This window comes from Gopherus evgoodei, chromosome 2 (assembly GCF_007399415.2).
Source record: "Gopherus evgoodei ecotype Sinaloan lineage chromosome 2, rGopEvg1_v1.p, whole genome shotgun sequence".
Taxonomy (NCBI): Eukaryota; Metazoa; Chordata; order Testudines; family Testudinidae; genus Gopherus; species Gopherus evgoodei.
In genome coordinates, this window is record NC_044323.1 from 22,433,004 (window position 1) to 22,449,573 (window position 16,570).

Sequence of the window (16,570 nt, forward strand, 5' to 3'; positions counted from 1 at the left end):
CTGAATAGGTCCCTAGTGTAGGGGACCTACAACATGGTTCTATAGAGGGAGACCAGCATTTAAACCCATTTATAAGATTTCTGTATAGTCTCAACAGCAGTTTTGAGTGCTTTAAGCCCTTGACAAAAGTTCATGCGAAACACATCTTACTGTAATGTTCTTGAAACCACGCATTTCTACAGAGAAACACCACAGATCATTCTAATGGACTTTGGTTTATAAAGTCTAGCAATCTCATTAGAAATGTTTAAAAAAGTAGGTTAACCTCCTCGGTATATCTTATGAACTGGAGAATATGAATTCCTGAGTCAAGAGGGTGCAGCATTTTTTGTTTTATGGAACTACAATATCCTTACTTCAATGGGTGTAGATTCAGGTACTTCACGTAAAATCACAATGCAACGATTCTGATTTGGCCCTGACTTTCTCTCCCTTCTCATCCACTTGGACTAAAGGCAATGCTAAGAGGAAAGGGGGAAAAAAATCTGGTTTTAGAAAACAGTAAGTGAATCAGTTTTACACCCTGAAAGAGCTAGTCATTTAAGGTCTGCCTGCATTGTTTACATAAACCTGTTTTTAAACATAATTTTGTTCCTGTTTGTGTAAAGCATCATTGTGTAAAATGTGGTTTCTTTCCAAACATCTTAAACACGCTCATTGTCACAGTATAGACAGACCCTTAATCTAATTAAAACTACACTAGCAACCATGAAATTCTGTCTAATGCACTGAAATATGAAATGTGCTTAGCATTATATGAAAGGCTGAATATTGTTCATGTTCAATAGTTTTAAGTGGCCTTATTTAAGTTGCAAATATTTAGTAGGTCCTAAAGCATTCAGTATGAACTACAAATGCTGTCAAATACACCATTTACTTACATCTCAGCACTTCCACAATCAAATCCATATCAGTACTGAGTTTCTTGACATGATCAAGGTTTGCTACTGTTATTATTGGCACATACTGATCACTGTCCATCTGTGATATAAGGACATGTCACTGGCAAGATTCTCTCTGTTGGAAGAAATAAGTGGTTAATCCTGGTTTCCCACTAAATTCATCATGTGCAAAAGGATTATTTGCAAAGACAAACTCCACGTAGAATGTTATAGTCATCTCCACAAAGTAGGAAAGTACCAGAATTCTTACAGCATCCTTTATCTTGAGAATATATTTTCACTCATTTTCCCATCAGAACCACTCAGCATCATTATTTTGCTGTTCTACTTCAAACCAATTGTTAGAATTACCACCGGCCATTAGCCATTTCACTGCCACAGATTGTGCTGGCATACTTGGAAGAGGCAAGTGATCCATCTTCCTGAATATGGAAGTCCTGAAAATTCAACTATTTCAATGGACTATTTCAATTGGAAGTGGATGTTAACTAAGTGGTAACACAGGAGTTCAATAGTTAACATCTTGTATTAGTTTTGTAACCATGTAGGATGAAAGGAATTATTTACTTCATCTCAAATACAGATGCATAGGCAGAATGCACAAGCATATCAAAGCCCTCTGGTACAGAAACAAAAACAACCTTATGAATTGTATTTGATTTATTTCATAGTAGTTTCACTATCCTCTTAATCTAAATTCATAAAAAAGGTAGTGGAGTAATACAGAGTTATGATGAATAAAACTGGGTTATGAATTTCAGAACAGTAGATTAATGAGTGTTAAGGCCAGAAGCAACTACTGCATAAAACACAGGCCACAGGACCTGATGTAGGAATTTCTGCACTGAATTCATTGTTTCTGTTTGAGCTACAGAATATATCAGTAACATTACATGCTGGACTTCTTCCATGGATCATTTCCTCTAATATTGCTATTCCTTTCCACTAAGTTTTTACTTTTGGAAGATAGAGATCCCATCACGTCTTAGGGATAGAAAGTAATATAACAGGATCCTAACTATCCTACGACGTCCCATATTTACATATTATACATACCTAGATAAGCAGAATTCCAGTGTTTTTTTAAGCACTTCTCGTAGGTCTTCCTGACCTTCTGGCTGCAATTGGTCATTTCCTCCTAAGTATGGAAGATGTACGGTTGTAAGATTAAATCGAATAGAAACAGTGAAATCTAAAAGTGAATTCTGCCAGAAAGTACTAAAAGTAACTTCAAAATGTCACACACAGGGTCAGCTGTAGCCTACACTTTGAACATTAATAAGCCTCTAATGCTAGATACTTAAAAAAAATGACTAACAATTAGAAAAAGTAAGGAATTAATAATCCCTACATCAGCAATATAAAAGATTAATAAAGCAGTATGTCTGCATGTCATGTAAGTCTCTCATTGTGCCCACAAGCAGTTGGAAGAGCTTTTGAGAAGAGCTAGAAGTATATAGTAAGGTATCAGGTTTCAGAGTGGTAGCCGTGTTAGTCTGTATCAGAAAAACACAAGTCCTTGCAGCACCTTAGAGAGACTAAAATTTATTTAGGCATGAGCTCTCGTGGGCTAGATTAAGTGGGTTCTAGCTCACAAAGCTAATGCCCAAATAAATTTTTTAGTCTCTAAGGTGCCACAGGACTCCTCGGTTTTTTTGATGGTAAGGTACGTAAATACTTGAGTTGGACTTGGTTTTAATCACACTTGCACAACTGAAAAGAAAGTTAAGTAAATTTAAGGCTGAGTAACCCCTTGCAATAGGAAGAAAGCAGTGCAGTCAAGTACCAGCAATTCTCAAACTACGGGTTGGGACCCCAAAGTGGTCACGACACTGTTTCAAAAGGGATTGCCAGGGAGGACGTTAGACTTGCTGGGGCCTAGGCCCAAAGCCCGAGCCCCACCACCCTCAAGACTTCAGCCCTGGGCAGGAGGCCTGTAACCTGAACCCAACCGCCCAGAGCTGAAGACCAAGCCCCACAGTGAAGCCAAAGCTGAGGGCTTCAGTCCTGGGTGGCAGGGCTCAAGTTATAGGCCCCCTGCCCAGGGGTGAAGCTCTTGGGCTTTGGCTTTGCTCCTTCCTCCCCATGGGGTGGCAGGGCTCGGGCTGGCTCAGGCTTCAGTGCCCTCTCCTGAGATTGTGTAGTATTTTTGTTGTCAAAAGGGGGCCAAGGTCCAATGAAGTTTGGTGAAAATGGATCAGTTCTCAATGGCCCTCACCACCATGTTCCAAATGGACAAACACTACAACTCTGAAGTTAAAGACGTAGATGCTGTAACTCAAACCACAGTTTACAGTACCATTTTCGTAAACGCAATTGATGTACAAATGGTTACAGCCTCATCTGATCAGCCAATATATTTTCCCCCTTGTTGCAAAATGTTATGTTTGTGTCTCCTAGACCAGGGATGTCAAACTCTGTGTCAAGGTCAAATTCCATTTCTAATTATTGCCCTTGGACTAGTGTACAAGTTTAGGACTACATACTACAATCACTCTAGAGTGAAGACTCCCAATGAGGTCAATGGCAGGTATGTACAAAGACCAAACATACTATAAACTAAATGTTCAGTGACTATTTACTGCCTGTTTAGTAATCTCTTCCATTCAGCGGAAAAATATGCTCATCTCTAGAACCCACCACCACTACAGCCTTTTGTTTTTCTTCTTTCTTAATTCAACTTCACCTATTTCTCTTCACTTTCCTTCTCCCCCCATCCCTGAAGCTGTTAGTTGTTATGCCACTAGAGTCAGATCTGGACTCTATTCCTAACACTATGCTACATAATCATTATAATATATAAATTAAAAAAAGAGCTAGTTAACAGAAAGTATAGCAAGACCCTGCTGCAGTAATCTGAAAACTTTACTAGAATAGACCACTACAAAGTTTGGTCATTTAGAGCTTCATTAAGAAGCTTGTAACAAGGGGGACTCAGAAGAGTGTGTGAAACAGTTTCAAACAAAAGAGGATAAGCAAAAATTCATATTTGTAAAAAGTCTTTATACCAATTAATATTGTCTTTTGTTTCACACAAGTATTAGACACTTATTAGCTGATCTACCTACACTTATTGTATATTTAATACCCACAAAATGCAATATTGTGTAAGACCCATGTTTATATTAGCATGTTAATTTTTAAGGGAAAACTACTGTACTTTGACAGAATTTAGATTTTGAACACATTCTGTAAGATGTTTAGTTTGATGAGCAAGAGTGATTATTTTCAGTGATGTTTGTATATAGTACAGTAGAATCTCAGATTTATGAACACCAGAGTTATGAACTGACCACACACCAGAAGTATGCAATCAGGCAGCAGCGGAGACAAAAAGAAACTACAGTACAGTACCGTGTTAAATGTGAACTACTAAACAAATAAAGGGAAAGTTAAAAAAAAAGGACGACAAGGCAGTTGTTTCTGTGCTTGTTTTGTTTAAATTAAGATGGTTAGAAGCAGCGTTCTTCAGTACAGTGAAGTTTCAAAGCTGTATTAAGTCAATGTTCATATGCAAACTTTTGAAAGAACCACTATAACATTTTGTTCAGAGTTACAAACATTTCAGAGTTATGAACAACCTCCATTCCCGAGGTGTTTAACTCTGAGGTTCTACTGTATAAGTATTTTCATTATTCAGTTACAAGGCAAAGAGTTTACAATTAATTTCTATCCAAGCATAAAGAAAGTTGCTTTTCTTGCCTGTCTGGGTGGTTTCATGTATCGATTCATACTCTGAATTATCAAGAGCCAAAGGGTTCATATCTCTTTGGTCCGACCCTGGAACTGTTAGCATTGGCTCTTGCAGTTCTGTTAACACTGCATTTTGCTGCTTTTTGTCACCATCACCATTGGCATCCAGTCCTGTAGCAAGGATTACAAGAAAATGTCTGAAGTGGATTTTTCATTAAGGAGGTCTAAACTTTCGTTTGCAATAACTGATTTATATAAATAAACCTCAGTAAAGAACTGTATTCTGGAAGAAATCTGAGAATACCCTTGTTTTCTTAATCATTTTCATGTTTGTGTCTTACATTAGAATATTTGTGACATTACTCGGAAGTTCTGGACTGGGTTTACTGCAGCCAGAACAGAAGCTTTAAAAACTATTATTCATACCTTCTTTGCAGGAATCTGGAGGATGGTCAGATATTTCTTCCCAGGTTTTGTTCACGCTACCATCAGTGGCACCACTAGCTTCCAAATGTAACATATGATTCCCCCATACTTTTGCATTAGGATTTAACTCAGAAACCTTGGTTGACTCCTACAAAGAAATTTTGGATTATGTACTTTGTAAATGACTCCCATTTATATATGTGACATACAATGCTAGAGAGCATCCCAAGTTTCTTCACCACATGATCGTATTGAGGGAAAAAAGAGAAACAGTAATATAACTACTGGTGCAAGGAAAATACCATTGTGCAGAATTTAACATTTCTGCAGGCTAAAAGACTAATGTTTTTCCTAATATCCAACCTAAACCTTCCCCACGCAACTTGAGACCATTACTCCTTGTTCTGTCATTGGGTACCACTGAGAACAGTCTAGATCCATCCTTTTGGAACCCCCTTTCAGGTAGTTGAAAGCAGCTATCAAATCCCCCCCTCATTCTTCTCTTCTGCAGATTAAACAATCCCAGTTCCTTCAGCCTCTCGTCATAAGTCATGTGCTCCAGCCCCCTAATAGAGATTCAATAGATTTGTTCGTTTCTGTTCCTGTGAAAGAACAGAGGAGAAAAATAGCACCATCTGAAGTATGTATGACAAAACTTGGGTAATGCCATTTGGCAAGAAGGCGGCCAAAAAGTTGGTAGTAAAACATGATAATCTGGTATGTTCATTTAGCACCACCTATACAAGCAAACTGAATTGATGCTGCTGACACTGTATGCCCCCACCCTTAACCAGCACTGGAAACAATTAGTATCAATAAGATAGGTCAACACTGTTTCCAGCATCATTATAAAAATCACTACAATGGAAATGGTGCTGAAAACAATTCTGTTCCACTTACACTACCAATTCATACATTTTTACAACCAGGTCAATACTAGTTTTAAAAGGGTAATGAGTGTGTGGCAGGTAATACACTTTTAAATGCTGCTGAATTCAGGCATGCGTTATTTATTGCTCAGCTTTTCCAAAAAACAAATATTATGGCACTATACTGCTGAATGATCACAGAGCCAGCACACTGCACTTCAATGTAGCCAGTGCATTTCAAGCATTTTCCAGCACAATAGGTTATGGCATGTTTTATTTTATCTTTCAAGCACAAAAAAGTTATGAATTTTCAATTTTCTGAAGACTACTCACATTTTTCCAACTGATTTACTTCCTATTTGACACCAACTACTAGACTTGAGTTCACAAAATTCAGTTCAAAAGTTTCAAATATTGGTTCGTTAAAAGTATTACAGATGGTACAGGCAAGTCTCATCTTACGTGGGGTTCTGTTCCGAGGTTAGTGCATAAGCGAAAACTGCGTATAGTCAAAATTACACTGAGTTGAATGGCAGGTGGAATTGCCCGCACTACAGGTACATTATTAAAATTGTTATTTTGTTTTGTTTTTGCTGACCGCGTAAAGCTGAAATCGCGCATGTTAAATGCGCGTAAGATGCGACAGACCTGTATTCAGTGAACAGTTTATATTATGAACTGCTTGTAACCCAAGCAGTGCAGCATTGTGCTAGTACACACACACACACGGTAAGCAGATGTGAAGAAATTAGACCACTGTTTTCCTCTGGCTTGCAACATTTAAAAAGACAAAGAAAGTGGTAGAGTGTAAGTATTTTTAGTTAACATAAAACAGATTTGCAAAATCCCACTTGCCTGCTTGCACAGGAAGCTTACCCAAGTGATTATGACCAATGCCATCAGCTTCCATTTTAAAACAAAGTAAATTCCCAGCCCTAATGATTGCAAAGGACCTTAAAAATGTGAATCAGGTGCAGGTGCTGAAATTGCTGTGCAAGGTAAGAGCAGCTGCTACTGATCCACCTACAGGTCCAGTGTAACTCCACTTGCTTTGCAAGTGAACCAAGGCAGGGTTGGAGAAGGAGCCGCAAGTCAAGTTTGTTCTTTTCTCTCCCCCAGTTGACCAAGACCTAACGCTGAGCATTCTTATTTAGCTCCGCTGGAGCCTCTCCCCCCCCGCACTTCCATGATGCCCTCCTCAAAAGGTGAGCAGAAGATACAAGTTCCTAATCCCTTTCCAGGAAGGAACTAAAGATTTCAGGAGCTCCACATGCCTCCTCCCTAAATAAAGGAGGGGACAAAGCAGAAGCCCCATGGCCCAAGAACAGCAGAAATGGAGCAGGAAGGAAAGGGAGAGGCATTTGCCATCAGGAAGGACTTGTGGCCTACCCAGTTTGGGTGTGGTGTTGCTGCCATTGCCACCAAGGAACTCATTATAATGTAACAGATTTGGTAGAAGAGGAAAGTGATGAATTTTAGGGTTGGGGGGAGGGGAAGAGAAAAGTGATTAAATTAGGGGTGTGGAACTGATGAGCTGAAGTGAGTGATGGAATGTGGGAATAATTCATGCTGCAAGAGACTGAGGTGGGGAGGATGGGGTAAATTAGCAAGATTGATGTATAGCACATGTATCTATCCCCATCACTGTTGTACCTCAGGCCATGTCTACATCTAAAATTTTGCAGCGCTGGTTGTTACAGCTGTATTAGTACAGCTGTATAGGGCCAGCGCTGCAGAGTGGCCACACTTACAGCAACCAGCGCTGCAAGTGGTGTTAGATGTGGCCACACTGCAGCGCTGTTGGTGCGGCTTCAAGGGGGGTTCCAGGAACGCGAGAGCAAACCGGGAAAGGAGACCAGCTTCGCCGCGGTTTGCTCTCGCGTTCCCGGAGCCACCCAGCAAACCGCAGGGAAGGAGACCTGCTTGCTCGGGGTTCCGGGAACGAGAGAGCAAACCGGGAAAGGAGACCAGCTTGATTACCAGAGGCTTCCTCCTTCTACGGAGGTCAAGAAAAGCGCTGGTAAGTGTCTACATTGGATTACCAGCGCTGGATCCCCAGCGCTGGAGCCTCTACACCCCGAGACAAACGGAGTACGGCCAGCGCTGCAAACAGGGAGTTGCAGCGCTGGTGGTGCCCTGCAGATGTGTACACCTTCAGAGTTGCAGCGCTGTAACTCCCTCACCAGCGCTGCAACTTTCTGATGTAGACAAGCCCTCAGTGTCAATTTCTCCATGTATTTATTCTCAACACCTCTGGAAGGGAAGTGCTACTATCACATTTTGCAGATGGGAAACAGAGACTAAGGCACAGAGCTTTTAACATGTATTTAGGTGTTGCTCCACTCAGGACCGCAATGCCTAAACTACCTTTTCAAGTATGGGTCGAAGTGATCTCCCCAAGTTCATATAGCAGAGCAGGAAACTGGCAGAGCAGGAAACTGAACTCTAATTTCCCATGTCTGAGCTGAGTGCCCTACCCCACTGTATCATCCTTCCTCATGAGGAGTACTTGGTGTGAAGTGTGCAGGCACAAAGTTTACTTGGTTCTAAAAATCTAATTAATCCTGACATAACATGAGGCATTCCCACTGAAATAAATGAACGCCTTGCAGGGCTGATCTGAACTACTCTGAAAAAAAAGTTTGATTTAAGATTTAAAACTCCCTGTAAGTGATGCAGGCTCTCAGCAGTTTTTAATATACTTGATGTAGAATACATTAGAATACAACATTTCATTTTGTGTTTATAAATATAGCTCTTAGATACCACAGTGAAGGGGACTACTGACAATCGTCAGATAGCTTTCTTACTTGTGATGAACAGCTGTAACAAGATGTCATTTATACAGCAATTCTCAATTCTGGAAATGCACATACTTTGGTAAGGATTGAACTTCTAAACAGCAAAAATACAGCATTGATCTAGATTTAACAACGGTCAGTAACATTTCTGGACTATAACAGCATGACAAAAAGTAATTTTATCTAGCCAAAACCGATCAATATGCTTTTTGAAAGAGTATATGAAACTTGCACTGTTTAGTCGAATCAGAAATTGAACTTAGATTTACTCCAGCTCCCAATTTCAGCCATATTTTAAAGTCTAATATACTGTAAATGATAAATCGTGCTTATAAAAATACTTACAAACTCTTCATCTTGCCATCCCCAAATACCATCATTTTTTGCTACTAGTAACTGATAAGGATCTCTTTCTATAGCAAATGAAGAAACTGTCAAATCTTGAGGCTGGTTCTGGACATTCTCATTAGGTATGTTTTGTCTGTTATTCTCCATAACTGTGTTAGAAGTAGCAGTATTCCATAAATAGCCCATCAGATATTCACTATTACCACTAAAAATGGTGTCAGAAAATATCTGACTTGTTAAATCAGCATCATCGGTCTGCAGAGTTAAGAACTGTGAACTCATTTCATCATGGGAATTTGGTGTAGCTACTTTACAGGCATTTTCTGATTCATTCAAAATATCTTCCATCAGATGTAGAACACACCTCCCATTGCCTTGCTGCAGTTCTCTGGCACCAACTTGGACATTAGGTAATTCATATGAAGGAGTAGCAGCATATCTATCTACCTGCTCTGGGTCAGTATAAACCCCACAAAAATGTGCATCAGATGTGTTCAGATCACAAGTTTCAGTCTGTTTGTGATTGGCGGTGGAAAGAGTTTTCAAACTTCTCATCTCAGCATTTAGAGTGTAACTGCTGTTTTCAGATTCAGTGTTCTTTGTTCCCAACCACTTTTTATGCTCACTGGTTTGTGCTTCTGTGTAGCCAGTTGATGTATCAGAAACATTTTCTTCCTTTGATTGATAATGACACAGGTTTTCTTCATCCCTTTGAAATTCTAGTTCCTGTAGATCTGAAACACATTTTTCATAAGTTTTTGAAAGTTCTTCAGCTGAAGGTTCAGTAGACCTTTTAATGTAAACGGATTCTAGTTCTTTATCGTCACATTTATCTATCACATCACACTTTCCCACTTTTTTCTGAAGAACATTTGAATAGGATCTTTGGCTTGGAGGATTACTCACCATTTCATGATTTCTGAAACTGTTTCTCATTTTTAATTTATCTGTACAGTCTTCCAAAGTTACAGGTCTATCATGCGTAACTGAGAAAACATTCTGATTGTGCATTAAGTCCCTACTGAGACTTACTGTATTACTGTCATGATCAAAAATGGTAACTTCAGAATCTGGCTCACTATTTTCAGTTTCATTATTTACGGTCTCCCGTTGATGCATTTCTAGTTTTTGCTGTTTTACCATTTCTACACCACCACCTGTTAATCTAGCAGGGTCAGTCCCAGCACTCAATTCATTTTCCACTGCATGGAATGAACATCTATCCCATAGTTCATCTTGTTTATAATTCAAGTCCATTTTATTCACATTTGAATATGCCAGCAAAGATACAGAGGAAATACTGTTTTTGTTAAATGAACTGGAATAGTCATATAATTTACTTTTATTTTCTGGCAGTGCTGGTGAAAGCTGACATACTAGATAGTTTTCCTTTTCGATTATTTCATGTGTACTTACGTTATGTGGTTCGCAAGATGCTAATGTATGATTTCTTTCCCTTAATGAAGTCCTCCTCAGACAACCAGTTTCCACAGGAATGTTATCTGCTTGATACGAGGGAGTTTGCCCAATGATGCTCACATGATTGTCATCTTCCATAGTATTAGGACTTAAAATATTTGGAACCCTCTTTGTTTCAGCGCTGCCTTTCATATCAGTTTGAAAATCTGAAACACTCTTCAATTTTGAGGGCATGTTAATCATGTTTGCAACCAAAGCATTTTCCAAGCTACACAAATTTTCATCTGTGTATTTCTCTTCATCTTCCAGGAGCTGTTCCAATTTACTGTCACATTCACAAGTAGTAAAAGGGGCCTCTTCTTTAAATTCACTGCACGTTGTCTGAAATTTGTCTGTTTTCTCATTAGAATTTAGTTTACTTTCTGGCTTTAGTAGGGAATCTTCCTGGCTAAGGTTTTCCAGATCTTGCTTCACTGAAAAGGAATCACTGTCTAAATGAAAACATGAATTATCTGTAGTATCATCTAACTTTTGTTTAGTATTTGCTTCCTTTTCAGTTTTCAGTAAATGTTCACTTAAATGAAATGGTGTGGTCTCAATGTTACAATTTCTCTTTCCTGAATTATGTTCTTTAGCATTTAAACCCAATAAGATGTCAGAAGTAAAACTGTCAACGTGTTTCACACCTTTTGAATAAGAACAATATTGTTCTCCTCTGAGAGCATGCACAAATTTTACAGACTCATCATTTCTATTCATTGATTCATTCAAACTGACACTACTATCTAGTGTATCCAATCCCTGAATTCTATTTTCAGGAAACTCATCATATACTAGTGCTCTTAAACCATCTGTTGCTATAGTGTCCATATTTAGCTTACATGTTTGACAGTTGCTATCCAGTAAGTTGTTATAAGACGATTGGACGTCCATATGACAATACTCCTTTGTTTCATTTTTTTGCAGGTTTGAGCTATGTTTCTCTTCACCTACAGAGGGTTCTTTCTGTGTATTAAACTCTGCTTCTACTTGTGCTGACTGCAGGATTGGAAATTCTTTCCTAGTGTCTAGAGGGCATACCACATTGCACATTCCTTCAACTGTAACAGCTGAATTATCTATGTCTGCTGCAATCACTCCACGCTCAGTAGCTGGCATCTCTTCATCCATTCTCAGATCTTCAGCATCTACAATACAAATACTATAAAACTCCTCTCTTCCATGTTGTCTGTGGTCTATATCAATATAGGTAAAAGCTGGAATTGCTGTTTGTCTGCGTGATGCATCCGAAATCTTTCTATGGCTGTCACGACTGTTGTCTTGAACATTCTCCACTGTTTCTTCTTCTGTGTTTGTGAATGTTCACATTTAACTGGGTAATATTCCAGATAACTCATATTTAACAAAGTTTCTTCTTGTGAGTTTGGGTCTACAGACACCGGTTCCCATGAAGGAGAAGCACAGTCCAATGAACAACATGGCTCTCTGGCTAGAATATATTTGTTTCCATTATGACTACTACATTGAGAGATTTCTGTATTATTCACAGACTGAGTATTCCTACTGGTATTTTCAAATATTCTTTCACTGCCATCCCAGTCTTCCTTTTCTTTACTCTTTTCCAAATTTTCATATCTATTAAAGACCTTTAGGATATGACTAAATGAAAGAAAAAAGTTAAAAGGTCTGTTGTACTTTGTTTTAGTGACTGGCCCAGGGTCAGCGTTCTCCACACTTTTGTATGAAGGATACTTTGTATTTCTACCCCAGAACCCACATTTAGGATTTGACTCCATGCAATTATCGGTATGAAGGCACTCAATGCTGACTAAAGCAGCTGTCCCATTAGCTGTCTTTTTTGCTGCATGCAGCTCCTTACTTTCCACAGTTTCTAAAATTGAAGGTAAAGTTTTACTTATCCTGTTTTCTGGTGCCTCCTCTTCCCCAGATTTTTGTAACAGGCCAGTTTTTTCATTATTTTTGCTGGTAGTTAGTTCTTTACTGAAGCAGCAACCCATGTTTAAAGAAGTTGTACTACAGGAAAGCTCACATTGCAAATCGCCTTCTTGCACATCTAAACTAACTTTCTACTGCTTCTGAAAAGACAAGCCAACACCCAGATGCCAAAAATAGTAGATGTAAAACAGTGCAGGGAGCTCATATGCCATTGCCACTCAAAGGCCAAATCCCAGTTACAGAACAATGTTTTCATGTGTCATATGTACTGTAATATCTAGTCAAACAGTTTTCCTAACCAAAACATACCAGACTTAACTAATATTTTAAGACCTGTGAGCATTTAATTGTTACATTTCCTCAGGTTTCCTTAAACTAGGGTGACCAGATAACAAGGGTGAAAAAATCGGGACAGGGGGTGGGAGCCCATATTTAAAAACAAAACAAAACACCTCCAAATATCAGGACTGTCCCTATAAAATTGGGACATCTGGTCACCCTACCTTAAACAAAACTACTTTAACTATTTCTTTACCAAAGTGCAAGCATGCCCTAAACCTGTTTTTCTTGAAGTTGCAGATGACGACCATCAATATTTGTACAAGAGTAACTAAAGCAGAGCTACATGTAAGTTTGATTCAAATTTAAAAGAGAGAAAAAAGTATTACTATATTCCAAAAATGTTTCTATAAAAGTCAATATATACTAAGGTACTACTTTTCAGAAAAGCAAATTAAAAAGGTCACAACTCTTGTAATCAAGAGCCATAAGCTATGCAAATTCCTCTCTTCCAATCAATTTGTTTTCAAGTTAACATATCAATACAAAACAATCGCTTATCCAAAAGTAGATGTAATAAGTAGTTGTCTAACTCCAATATATCTGACGCGCTTGCAGGTTTAAAGGGAAACAGCTTTAATGAACCAATACCACAGCATGCTTACGTACTTCATTGTTATTTTAGTTCACTCTAAGTACCCTACTAAATGCATTAACTTTCTAAAACAGAAAGCCCTGCAACATATCTAGATATCTGTTCTAGTCTTCTCTACATAATTTTTACTTCCATTATTCAGGGCTTTCAAATTCTGACCAAGCGTAGTTGTCCTCATCATAAAGCATCTGTCACCACACCACTGTAATTTAAAAGGAGTAGGTTTGTTTAAATAGTCTCTTGCTTTCCCTTCTTGGACTTCACTTTACTCTTCTTTCCTCCAAGAGAATCTTTCCTGCATTGTTCATTTCCTGTTCTTTCCCCCCACCCTCCTCTTTACCTATATGGTAATTCTACCTCTTCCTCCATTTGTCTATACCATTTTTGCCAAAAATTTTGCTTGCTCACTCATTCTACTTATCTTTTCTTTTTTACCCCAACAATAATTCCCTTACTTCCCATCCACAACTAGGCGTTCTTCCATCTGCCCACTCTCTCATCCATCCTTTCCATAAGGCGTGACACATTTACCAGGACTAAGTGTTCCAGGTCCCATTATCCAGGAATAATGAACAGAACCAACCTCCCATCATCTGGGCTTGGCTTACAACCAAAATACTCTTGGCACAGCATAGGGAACTCCTATATTTTATAGCCCGTGGCTAGTATGTGAGACTAATGTGAAATATGTGCCTCCCCTGTTACCACAAAAATTCCTCTGGATACTGGAAGGAACAGTGTCTATTCCTCTCATCCACTTCATGAATTCCAAGGTTCTCCATAAGTGGTAGTGAGAGTCTAACCAAGATACCCATCTCCCAGCATCTCTTCAGTTTTACTTGGAAAATACAGTATCTTATTCTGCTGTTGCTCAGACCTTTCGCAAGAAGCATCAGCATGAAACTGACCTATTCAGAAGTTTCACTGCCACCTAGGAGATAGTAAGTCAAGTCTTGTCAATTAAATTCCTGCAATTAACATTTATTCTGCTGCTGCCTAACGAGTTCTCAACAGCAGGACAGCTGATGGTCCCATGCCTGCAGACTCAGGAAGATGACCCTACATTATTTCACACTTAGTTCAGGTTTAGAAGATTCTCTGTGCAACCATAGAGATGACAAAGAAAGAGAGAAAACATGCTGCTTAAGTTGACAACACTTGTATAGGAAAGATTTAACTAAAGAGTTAAGTTGGCCAATTTTCAGAAGAAACTCTACTCAACCCTAAGCCTCTCACCATTGCTGAATTGGCAGAAGGCGGCATAAATCTCCAAAAATTTGCCTTGAGATCCACAGCAACAGACAAGATGGAGACTATCTTGGCCCAACTTACCAAATCTGTGAACAATGTCTCAAGTCCTTATAGCTGAACTGTTCTTAAGCATACGAAGTCTGATGCATCATTGGAACCATCTGCTGCCCACCCACCCCCCACCACGCTTGTAAATTTTCTCCTGGGATGGGATTTCTCAACATGCTTGTGTCTGTCGACTTGACCAGATTTAATTATGAGTTGTTTTTCCACTACATTTCCTGGAAAGGAGAACTGGTGGTCTCTCCTCCTCATTTAGAATACATTTAATTGAATATGACGTGTGAATGATCCAAAAATGTGCAAGGCCAAATAGTATTTCTCACTCTAGATATTGTGGCAGGCAGTTTGCAAAGTTTCTGTGGTTCAGAGTTCCAGTTATATTCCTTTTCAGACTAGAGTCCTCCCTTGCCTTCCCTTTTGCAGTCTTTCCTCTTGGGCAGACAGGCCATGGAGACGAGTCGTCCTGTTTGCCTTCCTCCCCACTCTTAAATAGTATTTACATAAGGCAGGAATCCTTTGTTTCCCATACTTGATCCCCCCTTTCTTTACAGTGGAAAGTTACAAGAAGTCCCAGGTAATGTTTAATATCAGGTGACAAGACCACCTGACTCTGTAGCATCACAGTGTCCATGAGTCAGTGGCAGTATAGAGTGTCACAGGATGGGCCACCCCTCCGCCTGGCTTTTCCACTGGTGTACTTGAAGTGTTAGCCCTGGGCATCACCCAAAGCAGCATAGTTGAAGTACAGACGCATAGCAAATATTCCTAACTTCAGATACAGAAATGATAGAGGCGTACAAACTGGATAATTGCATTCAGTAAGTCGTAACCTTTCCAAGTATATTTCACGAGCCATCTCGCATAAAGTATATCTCAGTTACATCACTCATGTCGTAAGCATATTTTCATAAATAATATGGAATGATGTCACAGACATGTTAACCAAACATGAAGAGAAAGCTTGCTACAATAGAGCAACAAAGTGACATTAAAACTAGAGCTTGCCTACTGATCTGAAAGTTTTCATTTAGTGCTCTCACAGGCAAGCAATTCTACTATTTACATTAACACGAAAACAAAATGGGAAATTCTGTGGCCAAGAAGTAACTTACTGTGGCTTTACCATACCATTTTCTTTATGTATGTTCTGGTGATTCTAAGGAAGGATGGAGAAAATATGAAAACAATTTTATTGACAAGGTGCTAGTTTAGTTCTCGCTCATGTTTAGTCTTAAGTTGCTAAACAGAACATTTTGTACTTTGTTTCTTTAATTTCCTACTTAATAAAATTCAGAGTTAACAGGAAAAAATATATGTTAAGAAATCTCACTCAAAACACTCATCTACACTGGAAGGAAATAAAGACATCTCAGACCTCATTGAGATGCTTACTGGGAGAACCAAGGTGGACAAAAATCCATCTTTTTTTTTTTTAAATAAAACAACCTGATTTTTAATTTAAAAATTATTTTTTGATTTCTGATTTTTTCCTCAAAAAGCATTTTATCTAAAGAAAGATATATTATAGCTCAAAGATATCTCACCATGGAATAGGGATTATAAATTATAATTCTATAGTATGAGACAATATATTCATGTAATGTTTAAGTTTTGTAAATGAGTTCCAATAGTTCATGGATTAGGGACCCAATCTTATGGCATTCCACAGGCTTCTGTATAGATTATTTAGGTTCATCTTTCTATCTAAAGGAACTCAGTGCTCAGTCTAGAAGATACCATCAGAGACGCTTAGTTTTGCAGTTCTCAAACTGTGGATTTGTGTCTCCAGAGGTAACATGTTGGTTAACAGCAAAAATATTTTTAAATAAATTATATATAGAGGTGACAAATACAATAGAGTTGAGGTCTGCTGTCTCTGCAAATTTGTGTATACAGAGTTAATTCCTT

General features: G+C 38.7%; 1 protein-coding gene across 1 annotated transcript in view; it reads right to left on the reverse strand.

Moving 5' to 3' along the window:
- LARP4B (La ribonucleoprotein domain family member 4B) overlaps positions 1-16,570 on the reverse strand; it is a 104,937-nt gene that overhangs the window by 33,783 nt on the left and 54,584 nt on the right. The window contains 7 exon segments of the mRNA XM_030550134.1: positions 357-416; positions 418-461; positions 882-995; positions 998-1,017; positions 1,959-2,040; positions 4,605-4,766; positions 5,022-5,169. Coding sequence (XP_030405994.1) covers positions 357-416; positions 418-461; positions 882-995; positions 998-1,017; positions 1,959-2,040; positions 4,605-4,766; positions 5,022-5,169 — 630 coding nt within the window.